Source organism: Nycticebus coucang, chromosome 15 (genome assembly GCF_027406575.1).
Source record: "Nycticebus coucang isolate mNycCou1 chromosome 15, mNycCou1.pri, whole genome shotgun sequence".
NCBI lineage: Eukaryota > Metazoa > Chordata > Mammalia > Primates > Lorisidae > Nycticebus > Nycticebus coucang.
This window is the reverse complement of record NC_069794.1, coordinates 16,030,995-16,052,253: the sequence shown is the minus strand read 5'-3', so window position 1 is coordinate 16,052,253 and position 21,259 is coordinate 16,030,995. Positions and strand designations below refer to the sequence as shown.

Sequence of the window (21,259 nt, the reverse complement as noted above, 5' to 3'; positions counted from 1 at the left end):
AACTCGGTCTAATTCACATCACCTCATTCTATCAGCACTGATACAATTCCCTTGTCAGAAAAGATTGCGAGTCTGAAACCCATAGAAAGAAGCCATCTTCATTCTGAAATCACAGTTAATCTCTCAGGGCTTCAGCCTATAACACCTGAAAGGACACTTGTCTGGCTGTCATCACAACCAGAAAAACTGGTCCTTTACAACAGGTGGCCAATTTAAAATTACTGTAAAAAATTTGCTATGAATTTATTCCTGCATAGATTTGGAACTATACTTATTGCCAGAGTTGGTAGTTTCTAATTATACAAAAACTGGCTTTGGTTAATGAAAAAAAAAAAAAAGGTAACAAAAAGGACAGCATTTACTCCATTTGCAACCTTCAGAAGCAACTTAAGAATAAGGCAGTAGTAAAATATTCTTTTCAAAGAAGAAACAAAGAATTCTGAAGCCTTCTTAATGTCAGCACTTTCACCATCAGTTAGTAAAATAGAAAAATTTCAGAAGTGCTAAGTACATTTCTTAAAGCTCTGTTATTTCGTTATACATTTATAAAAATGCAAATATATAGAAAATAAGTTTTTTAGTTAACATTCTTTTAAATTGCAAGAGATTTAACCAAGGAGCATAAATTGTAGGTGAACGTCTTCTCCTTCCCCTCCTCTCCTCTCCCCTCTCTCCCACCCTGCTTCTTTCCTTCTTTCCATCCATCCATACATCAATCATCTGTCTATAGTAACCTCCCCATTATCTGGCACCCCTGGGGACTGGTAGATTCTGGATAAAAGCAATTTCTGGTTGTTTGAGAGTTACTGTTAAAAATAAGCCTAACTAATTCTATAACCCATACCATACTATAAACTCTGTATTAATTTAACAATATTGAAATACGCTAATTAAAAGCAAATTAAGAAAAATAAAGACAAACTTCATTTACTATAACATAGTTATACCATACTACACACATGTGTATACAATGTATGCACCAATGTGCATCAACAGATGCACAACAGCAATGCAGTACAGTGTATGCAGAATATGACCAGTTAGCAGTCTACTTATAGTCAGATAAACAGACCTGTATTGTATAATCACAATGTTCCACAAATGCACCGGGCAGTATAATGGCAGCAGTGGAAAGACAATCCATACCTAATTGTGACTAGCCAGGAAATCAGCAGAGGTCCTCAAAACAGATGTTTCAGGGTGCTGAGAACCATGGGAGCCATGGAGTGAAGTGCAAAGTATCCGGCTTACTGATAGCACAAGGTACCAAGTTTAAAATCTGATTTTTTTGCCGGGGGTTGAGGGGGAGAGGGAGGCCAGGTTGCATGCCAGTGGCTTGGGAATGCCAGTTGCTGGAGCTCCAGATAACGGAGATTTTAGTGTGTTCTATTTAACATGAGGTCTACTTTGCTCAGGCTGATCTTTAACTCCTGGCATCATCCAGTCCTCTCACCTTAGCCTCCCAAGTAGGTGGGATTATGCATGTGAGCCACCATGCTGGATTAGTGATACAAGCTAACTTATTCTGATGCCCAGATATATTTTGAAATACAACCCAGAATTTGGTAAATGTTTCTATATTTTCTTCCCTATTTTTCTATCCCCTTTTGCCTTCACTTGGCATATACAGAGCTGTAGCCTATCTTAAGAGGGAACTAAATTACATTTTATTATTTAGATTTCCCGTAGACAGACTTATTTTATGAACATAAACCATGGAATCTGTTAGACAGTAATCCAGGGGCCACGTGGTTGAAACCTGAACTTAATGTATAGCATTCATAAAAACTGTTTGTAAGGCCTTTGCTTTAAATCTCTCTCACAATTAAAGTTTCTGACTTAAAACACAGTTCACTTCATTTTTAGATCACTCTGTTAGAATGTCATTCCTTTTATACTGAGACCAAAATCAGTCTTTTTGTTTTCTTGTACTTAATGAGTCTTGTTTTTACCTTTAAAACAAAGCAGGCCAAACAAAATAAAGTAAAACAAAACCAGCCAAATTCTAATTACCTTCATTTATCTGAATATTTAATTGCACCCTAATAAATCTGTGGTCCCACTGCAGACATCTCTTTTTAGACTAAATTCTTACTTCTAAATGTTACTATCTATCCTCTGTCGATTATGACGTCCAACCTAAGCAAACAGATATTTAATCAGAATGCAAAATTATTTTCTTTGAGCTGAGAATTGTACTTTTATTCATGCATTGTATCAGTTTATATAATATTGAAAAGGTTTTATTCCTTTCTTTAAAAGGTGAAAATAGCTTATTTTTTTAAAAGGCAAAAAACCAAGATGAACTCTGCATAATGATGGAAGGCATCATTTTTCAGCATAATCAATCCTTGAATCTTAAAAATTACAAACTCTCAAATTGAACTCTAAGCCTCTCGCCAAATATAGCAATGGATCAAATTGTATTATGCATCCTTTACTAAAATTTATAGATTTTATCACATTAGGAATAAATTTAGGTAAATAATATATGCTTATTACCTTTTGGGGTTAAATAATACATATTCTTTGCAATTATAGCACTCTTATCTTGTGAATCCAAGAAAAAGAAAGTAGAGAAATCTTCAATATCAGCAGTTACTGAAAAAATTCATATTAAATGTTAAACAATGAATTAATAAAGCATGAACAATTCAACAAGTACTTGTAGAGCATATATGGAGGATCATTTTACCTGATGTAGATATTAAATTAAGGTACTGATGTGTAGTGTGCAAAATCAAGGAATTTATACGAGGTACAACATTACTCTTGTCCATGAGAAAATCAATTATATTTGTCATATCATTTAATGTGCCCTAAAATAACAAAAACATTATTTAGATAATATACGTGCTTCATATGCATGTTTTAAGAATATACAATATATTTGAAGATTACTTAGTGTAAAATAAACCAATAATATGCAATTTAGGATTACTGCAATCAATATATTTTCTTATAAAAATTAGAATCTTCTTTCCAATTAAGCAATTTTTGATATAATTATGCACAAGATAAATTTAATTATGCTTTACATTGCTATTAAATGACAAGGATGGAAATTTTTACCAAAACAGTTATGATTACATAAAGCAATAAAAAAAGAAATGTTATCATTTAAAAAAAATTTTTTTTATTTTTACATATACATGTATTTATTAGGTTTCCATTTTTTGCTTTCACAAAATTAAAATTTATATTTACAAATGTAAAATTGATATTTACAAATATTTAAAATATTTACAAATTTTAAATACAAAATGTTTGTAAATATCATTCATGATGTATTTTCTCATAATTGCTTACCTACCATAAAAACTTCTCTTTGTAAATCTACAGATGCATCCATCATTCTATGAAGAATAGCCATTTCTAGTCCTTTAGTATTCAACTCTTCATTGCTAAAGGGTTCACCATTATAAAGAGCTTGAGGCAAAGGACCCAGGCCAGTCATCTTATAAAAGTTTGCTCCAGCCTAGTCAATTAAAAAATATCAGAGTGGTAGATAAAATATGGATGTTTAGAAAAGAAATATAGAAGGAAAAGAGAAATAGCCACATATATACCACAGAGTAAATGTCAGATTTGCTAATTTCATCTGTTCTTTCCAAACATTACTTAAAGGAAAATAATTTATCTACACAGTGTAAGAATCTGAATACTTTTTCTATAAAACATCAGATAGTCCACTTTTGATGCTTTGTGAGCTATCAAGTGTCTGTCACAATGACTCAACTTTGATGTTATGTACTTACACTGCAAAAGTAGACACAGACAAGGAGTAAATGAGTATGATTGTGTCAAAACCACGAGAGGGACTCTATCTAACAAATGCAAACATTGTAACCTAGTCCCTCACATTAATCTGAAAAAACCCAAAAAACCCCAAATGAAAAACAAACTTTATTCATAAAAACAAGCAGTGGCTGGGTTTGCTGGCCCATATATAGAGTAAGACATTTACTTGAAAATAAAAACCAAAACATTTATCTGCATCAGAAACTTATTTATCCCTGTATTTATTTGTTCGATAAACATTTACTCAATCGTGTCACCAGCACTAGGCTAGACACTGAATAGAGAGCTGAAATTCTTCCCTCACAGGATTCATATCTATACAAACAAAATATAGGCATGTATAAAGTTCTATGGAGACCCAGAAGAGAAGCATCTAACCAAGTTTGAGTATGGAGAGGAAGGGGTGAGAGAAGCTTTCTGTAAGGGAGTAATACTGAAAAGCCTTAAAGGATTAATAAAAATTTTCCAAGGAGTTAAAGTGAAAAAAGACATTCTAAGTGAAGAGAAAGCATAGCTAAGACTGGAAGGGAAGATGGCACATTTAGGTAATCCAAATTTGCTGTTTATGGGCTATGATATATGGGGGAAAATTGTCAGATAAAGGGCCAGAGGGGTTTAGACAGATCATGAAGGTCTTTAGTATTTGATTTTATCTTAGGAGAAAGAAATTTCTCTGATATTCAATACTAAGTATTATGATTACTATAGCCAATATTCTCAAAAATACGCCAAGAAGTCAAATACTATTAATTTTACAGGGTGGCGCCTGTGGCTCAAGGAGTAGGGCACCGGTCCCATATGCCGGAGGTGGTGGGTTCAAACCCAGCCCTGGCCAAAAAAAAAAAAAAAAAATTTTACAGACGACAAAACAGAAAGATCAATTCACTTCCCATGTCACATAGCTACTATGTTCTGGAACCACAATTTGTATCCAGATCTGTCTGAACTGGAGTGTGAATGCTGCACCACAGTTCTACACTATCTCTGCATATATTGGGCACTTACTATGTATTAAGCTATGAAAACTCTGTCCTAAAGAGACTGAGTTTAATAGAGGGAGATACGGATACATTAAAAATAAATGCGAATATAGTACCCTGAGGGGTATGAATGAGGTCATGGCCAATTCTACCTAAGGGGCTTTTGACAAACAACATGATCAAATTTGCTTATTTTATTTTTTTGTAGAGACAGAGTCTCACTTTATTGCCCTCGGTATATATACTAGGGATACTAGGTCAGGGATAATGAAAAAGTATGAGAAAGAAAAAGCAAGAGCCAGAAAAAAAATTAGTGGTAATGGACATAGAGAGAATGAGGCAGTTTCTAACATATTTAATATGTTCTGAATATTTAACAGGAAGAACTGACAGGACTGATAACCTATTGTTTGGGAAGGTCTGAGGGAAAATAATTAGTTTAGGATGACTATCAGGCTTCCAACACAGGGGGAGTGGGTGCACAGTGATGCTACCTACCCTTTAGGGTGAGCATGAAGAAGAAAACACCAGTCAAGGGAAAAAAGGAAGAGGATGGGCTTGATTTTAGATTCTTCTGATTTAAGATGTTTATGGGCAATTCACTGAGCAGTTGAATACATAAGTGTGGACCTCAAGAAAAATATACCTGTGAGAAATACAGACCCTCATCTGCTCTTTCTATCTATGATTTTCAATTAAGCAACCTTTGCATTCCAAAGACCAGCACAAACAAGCCAATCACATGAAAATTTATACTTTTAGTCCATACCTCTCTTCTGAGCTACAAAACATATATCTAATCACTTATTTTACATTTTCTTGGAAGTCTCACAGACACCTCAAATCCTACTGAAAAACTGAACTTGAGATTTTAACTCCCCATCTGTATCTCCTCCGCTCCCTTTCAGCTTGGCAATGGCAGCATGACCCTCCCAGTCAGCTGTTCAGCTGAACCCTGGCAGTCATTTTTGATAATTTCTCATCTCCCTTTACTCTACCCAATCCAGCAGCAGGTACTGGATGGCATTTGCCAACTCACACACGTCCATTTTTCCCAGCCTCTACTTCTCCAGAAGCCTCCTAGCCCATCTCACATCTTCACCTACACATTTCCTAATCTCTATCACCACACACACGCTTACCCTTCAGCAAGCCATTCTCAACAATGGAAAATGCTCTTCAAAAAAAAAAATAAAAAGCACATCACTGTCATTTCATTGCTTAGTACTTTTCAGGTTTTTCACTATTGCTAAGGACTTCTGATAAAAGTTGACATTAAATATTGTTCATAAGATCTCATATAAAGACCCCACTCTTACCTCTCCCGCCTCATCTCCTCAACTTTCCCCCATGGCACTAATAGAACGCATGGTTGCAATCTGTACAGTGGCAATACCTGTAGTTCTTTCACATCAGGACCTCTGAACATTTTTTCTGTCTGGAATGTTCATCTCTTACCACTTCCTTTTTTCTAATTCTTCCTACTATTTTAGACTCAGCTTAAATATCACTTCTTCTGAAAAGTATTCCTCTCCCCATCCTCCAGAGCATTCCTCTGTTATTCAAAGTATTGTGCATTTGTGGGTCCCTTCCTGTGAAGGCTCATGTCCATCGATTTTGGTAATTTCTTTGTGCATTATTTCTCCCTCACTTTGGGAATTTGTGTTGTTGCCTGTTTTTTTTCTCTTCTCTCTACATCTCTTGGGTTATGTCTCTAATGTTTACCTTTTTCTCGAAGTCAACAAGTAAAATTTGTATGTATCTAGAGTGTACAACATGAGATTGTGACATATGTATAGGTTGGAGAATGGCTAAATCGAGCTAATTAACATATGCATTACTTCACATGCCTTTCATATTTTTATGGTAAGAACTTTAAAACTACTTTCTTAGTAAATTTCAAGCTTATAAAATATTATTGTTATTATAGTCACGTGATGCGTCATAGATTTCTTGAACTTATTTTTCCGACCTAACTGAAATTTTGTGTCCTTTGAACACTATCTCCTCAATTCCCCCACATCCCTGGTAATACCTACTGTTTCTGTGAGTTCCACTCTTTTTTTAGATTCCACAATAGTGAGATCATGGATATTTATCTTTCTGTGCATCGCTTATTTCCTCTCCCACCATAATATCCCAACTTACCTCTCTTTCCCTATCATATTTAGAATAAATTCCCAAAATATCCCAAATATTAGCATGAGGAAATTTATTTTGGAGAACACTTTTCACAACATCCACAGTGAGTATATTTTGATCCTTCACATTTTCATACATCTGTGAAAACAGAGATACAATTAATTTTTTTCTTATAGCAATTATTCTCTTTCCCCTAGAATGAATATAGATTTGTAAAATAAAGAACATATTTTTTATTTGTAAGTTCTAAGCATATTAATTACATATACATATACCACATAAAAATACATGAATCATTTTAACCAATATCTTCTAATCAAGATGGCTTTAAAAATACTCTGTAGCTCTCAAAAATATTACAACAAATTTATAAGGTATAATTTTGATCGAACTACACAATGATTGTTAATAGTGATTATTTTTCTTTAAAAAGGTATGTGCTACACTTTATGGGGGCAAGACATGATTGCAAGAGGGACTTTACCTAACAATTGCAATCAGTGTAACCTGGCTTATTGTACCCTCAATGAATCCCCAACAATAAAAAAAAAAAAAAAAAGGTATGTGCTAAATATTTTAAAATGACTCAGAAAGGCTTTCCTTTCCTTCCTCCCTGCTTTTCAGTAAATACCCTGACTTGATTTTCTTTGCACCTCCACTCTTCCCCCAGTCTTAAATGTTCTGAAGATACTTGCAGGATGTAAGCTGTTACTCTCCTAATATTTTTTTTTACCTTCTCCTTTAGTAGGTATTTATGTATCTTCTGCATTAGCAGTCCCCAACACTTTTGGCAGTAGGGACTGGTTTTCTGGAAAATAACTAGTCCACGGACAGTATGGTCTGGGGTGAGGAGGAACAGGAGGTGGAGCTCAGGCAGTGATGCAAGCAAGGGGGAGTGGCTGTAAGTACAGATGAAGCTTGGCTCACTCAACTGCTCCACTGCACGCCTCCTGCCTTGTGGCTCAGTTCCCAACTGGCCACAGACAGGAACCTTTTGGCACCAAGGATCAATTTCACAAAAGACAATTTTTCCATGAGGGTGGGGAGGAGAGGAAGAAGAGAGAGGGAAAGGATGAAACAGGAGGCAGAGCTCAGGCAGTGATACTGTCCAGCCCAGTTCTTGACAGTATACAGACCAGTACCAGTCCACAGTCTGGGGGATAGAGACTGTAGCTCTATAACCCAGGTACTGTTTTAGGCTTTATATCAAGAGAGAAGGCATCTCAGTAGATGACTCAGCTCAAACATAAATAATAAACACTGAGCTAGCATTAAGCCATTCTGGGGAATGAACCTTACAAACAGAAGAAACAAATACTAAGTACAAATGCCATTAGGTTAGTTTTGTAAGCTTCTCAATTTAGAGGCAAGTTTTCTCCTCAAAGTAGAACATACTAGAACCATAATAATTTAAAAAAGCTTTAGTTGCTTAACTTATAAAGGCACAATGTTATGTATATCAGTAGAAAACTGCAACAATCAAATTCACCATCTATATTAATCCCAAAGATAGTTTTCATAAACTTTGAAATGTTATAATAATTACAATAGCATAAAAATTATACATTCCAAAGAAATCATATTTCATATATATACTCACATCCACTATAGAAATAAATGCTTCTAATTCATCATATTCTTCTGCAATATAGTTGAAAGCTCGCCAAAGGGCAACTCCAGCATCACTTGCTCCATTAACTTCATCATCTGTATTAAGAATGAACACAAAACCAATTCTGGGAAAAGAAGATGAATAAGGAACGTCACAACTATCTCCTGAATCATAAAACCCACCACTTTTAAATATCAGTAGACTATAACATCTAGATGAAGTGTGAATGTATTAGCAGATAGAGGAAATGGAGAATATTACTTGAAAAGTTTGATTGTTATGCAGATGTGCCAAAGTCCTCATAGCTAATGGATTCCTACAAGATGTGGCACCTTCTCTCTGGTATTGACATGATCAAGTGGACTGTGTGCTGCTGGACAAAAGAGGTAAATGTACTTTTAAGACAATCACAGGGAGATGGACCCTAGTATGAGTATCCAGAGTGATCAGATCATTCTCTCAGGAAAGCAACAGAGTAAATAGATTATCAAATAGTTTTAACAAAGTCTTATCATAAAGGTATATGTGCGTAACACTTAATAACACACAGCTACGCTGCGTCAGGCACTGTGGTTAACCACTGTTTTGAGTTCCACACTAGTACTCTGTGTAACATGTCATGAACATCATTGGGTTTCCTTCAGTTGACAGTTCAGTGTTATAAACTGACAATTACCTAAGAGGAATTTTATGAAAATAGAAAAGTTCAGCCAGTTTTATAAAATCCAAGGCATATTCTTGAGCAGGATCAATAAACAGAACCTAAAAGAAAGATGGTATATAATCACTATTTTAACACTTCAGAATTTGTATGAAATTTGAATTTAATTTTTTAGCTAACAGTGAGATGCAAGTACAAATTTTTAAGAAATTTATAGTAATCTCAAAGAATTTTGAGAAATATGTATAAGAATTTATGAAACATTTCCAAAAGCTGCGTATCTAAATATAATTATACATGAAATTTAATAGCAGATTACTTTTGTTTTTGGAAGCACAACATAAAGTATTTTTTCCCATGAAATTAAATACCTTAATCTAATTTTTCATTGGCTTTTCTGTGATAAAATTTTGAAAAAGGAAATAGAAATTGGATTTTGACCAAAAAAAGCACTAACATAAATGCTTGCTTAACTTTGTCGCAGCAAATAAATATTCTCTTTCTCTGTGGAAAAAAAAACAAAAAAAAAACAAAACCCTAGGTATTTTTTCCCACATTTTGAAGTTCCAATAAGGTCGTTTGGATGTTTAATATTGCAATAATGAGCTTTTATGTATAGATGACAAGGTAGTATTAATGTATTTTTCTCTGAAATACACTACACTTTAATTTTTAGTTATTTTTATAAAGAATGAAGAAAAGTTCTATTATGAATTCCTTTGAGAAATGTAAATGAAACATTAATACTGGCATTATAAAATGACGGGAAGGCTGAATAATAACAGGTAGATTATGTGACACTGCTAGTTTCTCAGACCGTGTCAGCCATGTTACTTCAAGCTTGCTGCATCAGGTAAATCATTTCTTCCTTTCAACTCAGATGCTTATTCACTAACAGAACAGTCCAAAAGAATGCAGACATCTTTATAAGAGATAAATTAGCAAAATATAAAACTCACCAAATTATGAAAATTACGCCTTATATTTGGTATACTTCCAGGAAATATTGGCTTCAGAAGTTCATGGCAACTTGCAGGCCATGTAACATACAAATCATCATTTTCTAAGTCATTAATCCACTAGAAAAAAATCCACAAGTCTGTGAAAACTATAGTAAGATAATACTTTAATCATTTTCAAAGCGAGATTTTCACTATATTAAATGACAAGTGAAAAATAAATATAAAAAGTTGAATATTCTCTAAATTAAGGAATACATTATGTGCAAGAATTTTATACTTTTGTAGTCTTACCTTTAAGCCTTCCCTCAAAACAATTTAACTCATGTTTGTTTTTCATGTTACAAAATCAAATTGTATAAAAATTACTCTCCATAAACCATTTAAGAGAGATGAATATTTATCTTAATTATTGGCAGAAATGAGGCTATTTCCTTGTTCTATTTAAAACCTCGGACATAGGAAAATAAAATGGTTCATAAAGTTAAATTTTAACTATAAAAACTGGATCAAACATATATACCACCATTTTAGAGGCATGTGTGTGGGGGGGCAGCAACCCATAATCAACAAGTGAGGAATTAACAATCCTGGAAAACAGGAGGCACACGAGGCAAGCTCCACTGTCACCTCAATCTCATCCCTGGGACATTTTCCAAATTGTATCCGGGAGGAATAGTGTTCAAACAGAAAGTGACAGTCATGTCGAGCTGAAAGGCAATCAGAGTAGGGCTGCCAAAATGATAGCAGTTGAGGGTGAAGAATTGAGGAGCAAAGAAACCAGGCATATATTCATGCGAAGTCCTCTCTCGCCATCTGCTGACTCCTACCTGCACATACACATGACAACACCCGCCACTCCAAATGCCAAGAGGAAAGAGAAACTGAGAGGTTGAAGCCACATCAACAACAGGGTACTGAGAAGATAGAGATCTGCATTCAAGATGGAGCTAAAGTACTAAATACTGTGGAGTTCTACTTGAGACTCAATGGGGCCAGGCAGACACAAACTAGAACAACCCTCACAAGGCCTAAAAACAAGTCTCAATAGAATCAAGTGAGGACAGCATTTGTGCTGCAAAACAAATCTTAACAATCTCTGTTTCTATGGCTTTTGATCAATTTCTAGCTCTAATCAAAAACTGCCAGGCAGGCTCAGTGCCTGTAAGTCAGCAAGTAGGGCGCCAGCCACATGCACTGAGGCTGGCGGGTTCGAGCCCTGCCCGGGCCTGCTGAACAGCAGTGACAAACTGCAGTCAAGGGATGAGCAGGCGTTGTGGCGGGCATCTGTGGTCTCAGCTGCTCGAGAGGCAAGAGAATCGCTTGGGTCTGATGTCTTACAAAAAAATAGAGAGCATAGAGAACAGATCAATTTCTGAATTACTAAAGAAATGTGAACTACTTTATTTATTCTACAATACTTTTACGGGCTGGACCAGTTGCTATCATAATAAACATGATGAATATTTGTTTTCTGCCCTAGGTACAAGAAAACGTTTGAAAACTCCAAATCCTGTGTACCTGTTATAAGTTAGAAATCTCAGGACAATGCATGAATTACAAGAAGAGATTTCAAGCATGCCTGAAGTCTGTATCCAGCAAGCTGTGATGCAGCTGCAAAATCACTCTTTATAAGTTACGTGCACCTGGGATACAGGTCAGCTAGACAGCTAGAGTTCGCAGAAAAGTTACAGTAGGTCAGGAGTGTAAAAAATGAAACAAAACAAAACAAAAATCTAGTAAGAGTGGACTGTCTCTAACAATCTTCATAGGATCCTTAAGCTAATAAGGTGGTACCACTGGCAATGGGATACAGGGCTATCAGTAACCATAACGATGTATTTTTGTTAGTTGCAAAAATGTAATACCTGTGGGTGTACAAACTGAATAAAAGTGTTCTCCTTTTGTAAGACAAAATACAAAAGAATATAAGCTTTCCTCTTACACAACAGGGTTTGGCCAGGAAAATGGGCTCATGAGTTCACTCCACCCATTCCCCCTGCCAGGTGCCCAAGGGTGGTACATGAAAGCTGAACAATAATATACAGCAGCCCTGGCTGAGCACTTTGGAAACTGAAAGCCAGGGAAGCTTGCCCCTCAGACCAGCAGTGCAATAGTACACTGTACTACTACTGTACAGGCTTGGGTGCTCCCTTAGCTGCCATGTGAGCTTAAGCAACTTTTGAGTCCAGGCCTTGTGATGCATATGTAACTCTCAGGTATCTTGACCTATTATAACCTAATAAAATAACATGGACCCACGGAAAAGCTTTTTTCTAGTGTGGCAGATCTCTTGCCAATGTCTGCTGGTACTTTCTGTTAATTTTCACCCTGGTACAGCCACACTCTGACTTACTGCAAGACAAGTCCCCATGTGCTCTCACATTTCTGTACACTTTACAACCAAAAGCAATGGCCGCCTAAGTTCCAGACTTTTAAGGATGCTTACATAGTGAAGAGTTTCTTTAGTCCAAGGGAAGGCATATTTACTGCCTCCTATAGTTTGGATTCCCTAAGCTCAGTGTTACTCTCTAATGCAAATATCATCTGGCCCTCGTCATCACGCCCTGTGGGAACTGGCTCTCTGGGAACTGGCACAAATGCTGACACTCTGCCTACTGCTATTTCTGTGTCTCTGGCTCCTTTGATTCTGACCAAGGAGTTCTACCTCTTCTGCCAGCATCCATAAAACTGTTCCAGGCGGGCAGCGCCGGCCCCATATGCCGAGGGTGGTGGGTTCAAACCCAGCCCCGGCCAAACTGCAACAAAAAGATAGCCGGGTGCTGTGGCGGGCACCTGTAGTCCCAGCTACTCGGGAGGCTGAGGCAAGAGAATCACTTAAGCCCAGGATCTGGAGGTTGCTGTGAGCTGTGTGATGCCACGGCACTCTACCGAGGGCCATAAAATGAGACTCTGTCTCTACAAAAAAAAAAAAAAAAAAAAAACTGTTCCAGGCTAACTTGTTAGCTTGCAAGAAGAATAGAATTTCACCTCTTCATAGTTGATAACACTACCTATAACTAAGAATGTATTATATAGTTTATAAATAATTTCTTTTTTGGTGTTTCTTTTTTTTTTTTTTTAATAGAGACAGAGTCTCACTTTATGGCCCTTGGTAGAGTGCCCTGGCATCACACAGCTCACAGCAACCTCCAACTCCTGGGCTTAAGCGATTCTCTTGCCTCAGCCTCCAGAGTAGCTGGGACTACAGGCACCCGCCACAACGCCCAGCTATTTTTTGGTTGCAGTTCGGCCAGGGCCGGGTTTAGAATCCGCCACCCTTGGTATATGGGGCCGGGGCCTTACCGACTGAGCCACAGGCGCCGGTGTTTCAATATATGTCTCAACAACATAAGACAATCGGATTGTATATTTGTTCAGAAAATCATTAACAACTTTCTTTAAAAAATTTTAAAAGTCTTTTTTTACAATGTTATCACAATTTACATAGGATATAGTCTAAAGCCATCACCTGAGGGGGAAATGAAAAGTTGTATTTATGCTTGACAATTCCATAAAATATTATAAGTAGAGAATCACATTCATACCTCATGCACGCTACTGTGAGAGTCTCATAAAAGGCACGAGAGAACTGAAATTAAGGAATGACCAATATGGGTCTCTCCTTCCATGCTGAAGAAATTGAACTTAAATTACCTCTCTTTTTCTGTAAAGTGTATGTAGCTGAATCTGCATAAAATCATGTTTTATGTCTGATTCTGCTGTGCATGTAATTACCTACATCTCTAAGATTACAGTAATAGTCAAATACTTAATGATAAAAAATTTCCTTCTACAAAAAGCCTAGGAATATTGAACTAATAAGTTATGTTTTCCCCCAGTTGGGCAGAATGATTTTATTCTTGTTTTCACAAAATTCAATTTTTCCAAAATATAAGGTTGTTCATAGTAGAAGAGCTATAAATAGATGAAATAACATTTCATTACAATGCACTAAAATTTCATTTAGGATGCAATTTTAAATTAAATATCCAACCAATCCAATTCAATGGCTATTAAAAATGAGTAAGCTTTCCTATTCATTCAAAAAACTGCTTTAAATGTGTTTATTTGGTATTTATAAAATGTCTATGTCTAGAAGAAGTGGTTTCTTTTCTTTTTTTATTAAATCATAGCTGTGTACATAGGTATGATCATGGGCATCGTACACTAGCTTCATAGATCGTTTGACATATTTTCATCACAAATTTAGCCTTCCTGGCATTTTCTTAGTTATTGTCCTAAAACATTTACATTCCACATTTACTAAGTTTCACATATACACTTGTAAGATGCACTGCAAGTGTAATCCCACCAATCCCCCTCCCTTTACCCTAAATTAGTTTCATAGTAGGGCTGAGTACATTGGGTACTTTTTCTTCCATTCTTTTTTTTTTAATTTTTATTTTTTTTTATTGTTAAATCATAGCTGTGTACATTAGTGCAATCGTTTTCTTCCATTCTTGAGATACTTTATTAAGAAGAATATGTTCCGGCTCCATCCATGTAAACATGAAAGAGGTAAAGTCTCCATCTTTCTTTAAGGCTGCATAATATTCCATGGTGTACATATACCACAATTTATTAACCCATTTGTGGATCGATGGGCACTTGGGCTTTTTCCAAGACTTAGCAATTATGAATAGGGCTGCAATAAACATTCTGATACAAATATCTTTGTTATGATGTGATTTTTGGTCTTCTGGGTATATGCCCAGTAGAGGAATTACAGGATTGAATGGCAGCTCTATTTTTAGATCTCTAAGTGTTCTCCATATCTCTTTCCAAAAGGAATGTATTAATTTGCATTCCCACCAGCAGTACAAAAGTGTTCCCTTTTCTCCACATCCACGCCAACATCTCTGGTTTGGAGATTTTGTGATATAGGCTAGTTTCACTGGAGTTAGATGGTATCTCAAAGTAGTTTTGATTTGCATTTCTCTGATGATTAAACATAATGAGCATTTTTTCACATGTCTGAAGGCTGCGCGCCTGTCTTCTTCAGAGAAGTTTCTTTTCAAGTCCCTTGCCCAGCCTGCGATGGGATCCCTTGTTCTTTTCTTGCTAATGCGTTTGAGTTCTCTGTGGATTCTGGTTATTAAACCTTTGTCGGAGACATAACCTGCAAATATCTTCTCCCATTCTAAGGGCTGTTTGCTTGCTTTACTTACTGTGTTCTTGGCTGTGCAGAAGCTTTTTCGTTTGATCACGTCCCAGTAGTGTGTTTTTAGAAGTGGTTTCTAAACATAATAAGCAATATAGAAAATACAGGTTTGGGAGTCATGGCACATCAATAACAATCAAAAGTTATAAAAACAGTCAAAATAATTTATAAATGTGTTAATTGTTTTGAAATTGAAAACTGAATGTCTCTAAGTCAGTGACAGAATCAAGAGTCCTTAGTAATTTGGAAATGAGATGGTTTTTACATACCTTCTAAACGAACTACATTCTATCATGTGGTACTAGTAATAAAGAAGATTCTGCTATTCACTTGTTCTTCCTTTCTGGAGACAGAGTTTTACTTTGTTGTCTAGAGTACAGTAGTGTCTTCATAGCTCATTGCAACCTCAAATTCCTGGGCTCACATGATCCTACTGCCTCAGCTTCCCAAGCAGTCAGAACTACAGGCGTGCACCATCATGCTTCGCTATTTCTTTCTATTTTTAGTAGAGGAATGATTTTGCTCTGTTTCGATAGGTCTCAAACCCCTGAGCTCAAGCAATATTTCTGCCTCCCTGTCTCGGAGTGCTAGGATTACAGGTGTGAGACACCGTGCTTAGCCTCTCCTTTTAAATTTCAACAACTCATAATGTGACTGTATTTACGGCTACTGCATATTATTTTAGGGTCAAGATTTGGTAAATATCTCTACAGATGACTAAGAAAAAATCTTCACCCATAATTTTGCCTAGGTGTTATACGAATTACCATGAGTTAATGGATTAGAGGTCCAGTGTAATCCATTAGTATCTCTACAACTGAATTGAATGTGTTTTATCGCAAGTATAAATTTATGTTTAAATCTCCCCTTAGAAGGATATATTTGTGACTTTTGCAATTAGATAAGGCAGGAAAATGATTAAAGTGAAGCAATAACATCTATCTGTAAAGACACATTTGAGAAGAAACTAAGGCGAACTTATGATACTTTGTATTACTCTCAGCATATCTGGGATGCTGTCACAGAATGTGGTTTTATACATTTATTATTTGTACATCTATTCAGAGAATAAATCAATGCACATATTTTTTGAAATATGAAATCATTTTTAATATGTGGAAATTTATCAGAAGGTCAGAAGGAAACAAGAAATGCATATAGGTACATCACAATTATTTGTAATAGTAAAAAAAAGGAACAAATATAAGAATCCAACATATAAGATATTGTTAAAAACACAGAACTATATCCATAAAAGGCAATTTTTAAGAGCATTAAAAAGATGACTATGTAGAGTTTGCAGATATGTGGAAAAAGAGGCAGGATACAAAATATTATAAAGAACCCCCCCCCAAGTGTTATATAGTAATCATACTGACTTTGGATGAAAAACAGATGCACAGAAACGCAACAGGAAAAAATTAACAACATGTTTACAAAAGTTGTCTTTGAATGGTAGGACTTTGGGTGATTGTTTTTCCTTTTCATAATTTTACAACATAATTAGCTATTTCATAAGTAATATTATTTTATTTAAATATAATTATTTTATATCAAACAGAAAAGTTAACAACATACCATAATAAATCCTCCAGTTTTAATTAGTTTCCTACCAGGCTGAATAGTTAACACATGATTTAAATGTATTTTTCATTATTTAGTCTTCAAAATTCAACCATGAAGTAATTATCCACCCATTTTATAGATAGAACAAAGCTCAAAGAATTTCAGTAACTTGCTGAGATAGTACTAACCAGGATGCAGATTTAATTAAGTCTGTCTGACTCTAAGGTTTGAGTCAAGTAAGCTCTTACTGCCTTTCCATGGCAGGTGAGCTGAATTTTCATCTTTAAGAACATTATAAAATTTTTGAACTTTAGGGGACCTCAGAGATTGGAGAGTGAAGATGATTTTCTAAAGGTCACAAAAAACTAGGCATAGGACCTTAAGACTGTGATTATAAATTCAGTATAATTTTCATCATTCTAAGACATTGTAAAAAGGAAAGACTGTTCAATAAGTTATCTAATAAGATACTGTCCCCTAGCTCAAACAACTATGCATCCAGCTACTCAGAAGAAATTTAGCTTTTTGTTTTGGTATATAAATTATAATTCTCCAGAGAGCCCCCTTTGCTATAAGTAAAAAAGATTATTCTTCTTTATGGGATTGTATTTCATGGCATCCTGCCAAAACTAGGAGACATTAAGAAACAAGTCTTGCTACAATTGATTGAAATAAATAATGAGGGTGTTAGCTTCTTGCACAGGTTTGGGAATCTCATACCTTGACTCCTTCTGCTGAAGTCACATCTGAATTTATAACGTCAGTGATGAACCATGTGAAGTATTTAAGCCAGATCCACAAAAATCTACAATGAGGGGCCTTTAGAATACCTCTAGCAAGTATTTCTTCTACGAGTACAGCAACTAACAGAACTGAAAACTCTCAAAGTCATCCATGAGAGTTGGAATTAACTTCTTTCAAACTCCTGTTAATGTTGCTATTTTGACCTTCTCCCATAAACCACAAATGTTTTTAAGATCTTAGCATCTTCTCAGCATCCAGAATGGTGAATCCTATCCAGAAGGTTTTCAATTTACTTTGCCCAGATTTGTCAGAGGAATCATTACCTATAACAGCTACCGACTTATGGAAAGTATTCCTTAATAAGACTTGAAAGTGACCTTTTGATCCAGGTCAGTAGACATGAAAACAACTTTAAACTTGGGTTATCAGCTCTTGAGTGACTATGTATGCTGCCCATAAGGAGTAAGATTTTGAAAGAAATCTTTATTTGAGCAGATCTCAACAGTGAGTTTATAATATTCAGTAAACCATGCTGTAAATGTGAACATGGGCTGTCATCAAGGCTTTGTTGTTCAATTGTAGAGCACAAGCAGAGTAACTTACACTTTTTTTTTTTTTAATGGCACAAAGAAAGTGATTTTTAGAATTATGTAACACCTGGGAGAAGTTTATCTGGTTTAGCAGCTAAGTTCCAAGATAAAGCTGTAAAATCCAATTTGCACCTTCCGTTTTGCTGCCCCAGACCCCAGCTGTGAAAGTTGATGGTATCACAAAGGGACCCTGTGTGATTGATGGGGAGCGCAGAGGCTGGAGCTGGCTTCCTCCGTTGACCAGGTGACCGCCCAGTAAGAGAGAACCTGCCTGGCCACAATTGCAGAAGAGCGCACCATAGAGAAGCGGATTGGACAGTCTGCAGCACTGAGTCAAACTGGAACACTCATTGGATGACTCACCCTTTGTGATGCAAGTCTTTCTCATCAGTCAAGGATATACAATCCGAGGCCAGAAGTCGGGCTGGCTTTAGCTCAGCGGTTCCTTCAGCATTACTTGTCTTCTATGATCCTCTGCAGAGACCTGCAGGTGCTGCCCGGGCGCCTCATGTTTCCTTCTGAGGTCAAGCTCCCTCCCCAGATGGCTAAAAGATCTGATTCCAGCACTGTTCTTTCTTTCTTTCTTTTTTTTATTGTTGGGGATTCCTTGAGGGTACAAAGAACTAGGTTACACTGACTGCATTTGTTAGGTAAAGTTTGTTTCTTTTCTAATGTCCTTTTTGCCTGATGCCCAAAGGATTTTTTGCTTTCGAATCTAATTGATTTTCTAAGCTATACTTCAGAGTTGACCATTCCATATAAATTTTCCCAGGTTCATGGAAGACCTTTTGGAGTGTAGACCTCAGTTTTATTTCGGAAAGTTTTCTAGCATTACAGTTTTGAATGGTGCATCTGTTCCATTATTTTATTCTTTTCCAGGGACTGCAGCATATGTTGCACGTCTGCTTCTGTACTGACCACTTTCTTTCTCTCTGATCCTTATTGCTTTCTTGATTTTATTTTTATTTTCTTGGTTTAGCATTCTTAAGGGCCCTAGGATTTTCAGAATAGTGAACGAGCACTACCCTCAACTGAAAATCACTAGCTGAATTAGCCCCTAACAAGAGTCAGCCTGTCTGTCCTTTGAAGCCAGCCACTGACTTCTCATCTCTAGCTAAAGCCTAGACACCCTCTTCCTCCAAGAGAAGACAGTCTCATGTACGTTGAAAATCTGTTGTTCAATGTAGCTACATTCATCAGTTATTTTGGCATCTTCTGGATAACCTGCCGTAGCTTCTATATGAGAACTTGCTGATTCAAAACCTTGTACTTTTATGTTATGGAGACATCTTGCTTTAAATCTTAAAAACAAACCTCTGTTAGTTTTCAAGTTTTCTTCTTAGTTTCCTCATATCTCTCAGCTTTCATAGCATTAAAAAGAGTTAAAGTCTTGCTCTGAATTAGGCTTTGGCTTATGGGACTGTTGTGGCTGGTTAGATCTATCCAAACCATCCAGACTTTCTCCTAATCAACATTTCACTTTCTTATCATTTTTGTGTTCACTGGAGCAGCAGTTTTAGTTTCCTTTAGGAACTTTTCCTTTGCATTCTCAACTTAGTTGTTTGGCAGAAGAGACCCAGCTCTCGGCCTTATTGGCTTTCACATGCCTTGTCACTAATTTAATCATTCCTAGCTTTTGATTTAAAGTCAGAGATGAAATGTGTGACTTCTTTTTTCACTTGAACACTTAGAGGCCATTGCAGGGTTTTTAATTGCCTAATTTCAACGTTTTTGGGTCTAAGGGAATAGGAAGCCCCGAAGAGAGGGAGAGAGATGGGGGTGGGCTGGCTGGTGGAGCAGTCAGAACACACACATTTATTCACTAAATTTACCATTTTATATGGGCATGTTTTGTGGTACCCCAGAACAACTGTAGCATCAAGGATCACAATTCACTATAATAGATGAAAAAGAAATATGGGAATTGCCAAAATTTGACATATGGATGTGAAGTAAAAGAAAAAGTGTTTTCTAAGCATGAGATAAAAGTGGTGAAAAGAATACTTCACAGTCTAAGAAATAAAAGGTGCAAACAGGCCATACTGAAGACCACCATGTGCTTAAGCAGAAGAGGGTGGTATAATCAGGTTTCAAAAGACAAAATTACTTAGGCTGGTTATACACAGCCCAGAATGTCATGAGCCAATGCAAGTTATTTAGTCACGACTTTTCAGCATATTCAGGTGGCCTAACTTACATTCAAATCTTAACTGTGTAGTTGAGGTTTTATTGTTGCTGTTATTCACATGAATATTCTGTTGCTCTTATTGATTTGTTTTTATCTCTAAAGTTGGAAAGAATATTGAATGAGAATGAGCAGGTGTTCTTGTAAGAAAATACTGAGAATCCAAAGAAGGGAAAGGAAACTGCAAAGGGGAGATGTCTTTATATTTTACTGTTTCTTTTCATTAAGAACTTTTCCAAAATGTGTAAATTTACTGTCAGGCCTGCCAACAGTTCCTTTTATGTTAAACTTTAAATACATTAAAGGTATTTTAGAATAAGGAATAACAAAAGCACTTACCATTATAGAAGAATGCCGAATATCTAATACATAAGTATTTTCCGAAACAGGTGGACTTAATTTAAAAAATTTGCTCATATCTTCCCCATTGATCCCAAGACTGTAAAGGCCATTCATTATTTTTCCTTCTGATTTCAGCATGTCCAAAAGACTTTATGTTCAAAGAAGAGAAATACGTTTTATTTTGATTTTCCAATTGAAAAAATCTTTTAAAGTTTGATAGATTTTTCAAGCATTAGAAATGGGCTTTTCTCGGTATTTTTCTTAATAGCAGGAATATATATTATTAAATTAAACTCAAAAGATAATAATTCAATAGTTCTTTTAATTACTTACCCAGGGTAAAGTTATATACTTTTATTTTTAGTGGTAATAAAATTTTATTATTTAAGAGCTAAAACAACAAAAACATTGTATTCTTTACTAAAGTAGTGAGGATATAATCAGGCCTGAGCAAGTCAAAAATGAGGGAAAAAAATATATGATGATACTGTTTAGATAAGCCTACTACAAAAA

At 35.9% G+C, this 21,259-nt stretch overlaps 1 protein-coding gene across 1 annotated transcript in view; it reads right to left on the bottom strand.

Moving 5' to 3' along the window:
* The window catches only part of UGGT2 (UDP-glucose glycoprotein glucosyltransferase 2), a 236,260-nt gene that overhangs the window by 117,277 nt on the left and 97,724 nt on the right, over positions 1-21,259 (bottom strand). Inside the window, exons 12-19 of the mRNA XM_053563306.1 lie at positions 20,744-20,894; positions 10,156-10,275; positions 9,212-9,297; positions 8,524-8,659; positions 6,930-7,061; positions 3,314-3,478; positions 2,696-2,819; positions 2,503-2,601 (exon numbers count right to left, since the gene is read on the bottom strand). Of these exons, the coding sequence (XP_053419281.1) occupies positions 2,503-2,601; positions 2,696-2,819; positions 3,314-3,478; positions 6,930-7,061; positions 8,524-8,659; positions 9,212-9,297; positions 10,156-10,275; positions 20,744-20,894 (1,013 nt within the window). The remainder of the gene's footprint in view (positions 1-2,502; positions 2,602-2,695; positions 2,820-3,313; positions 3,479-6,929; positions 7,062-8,523; positions 8,660-9,211; positions 9,298-10,155; positions 10,276-20,743; positions 20,895-21,259) is intronic.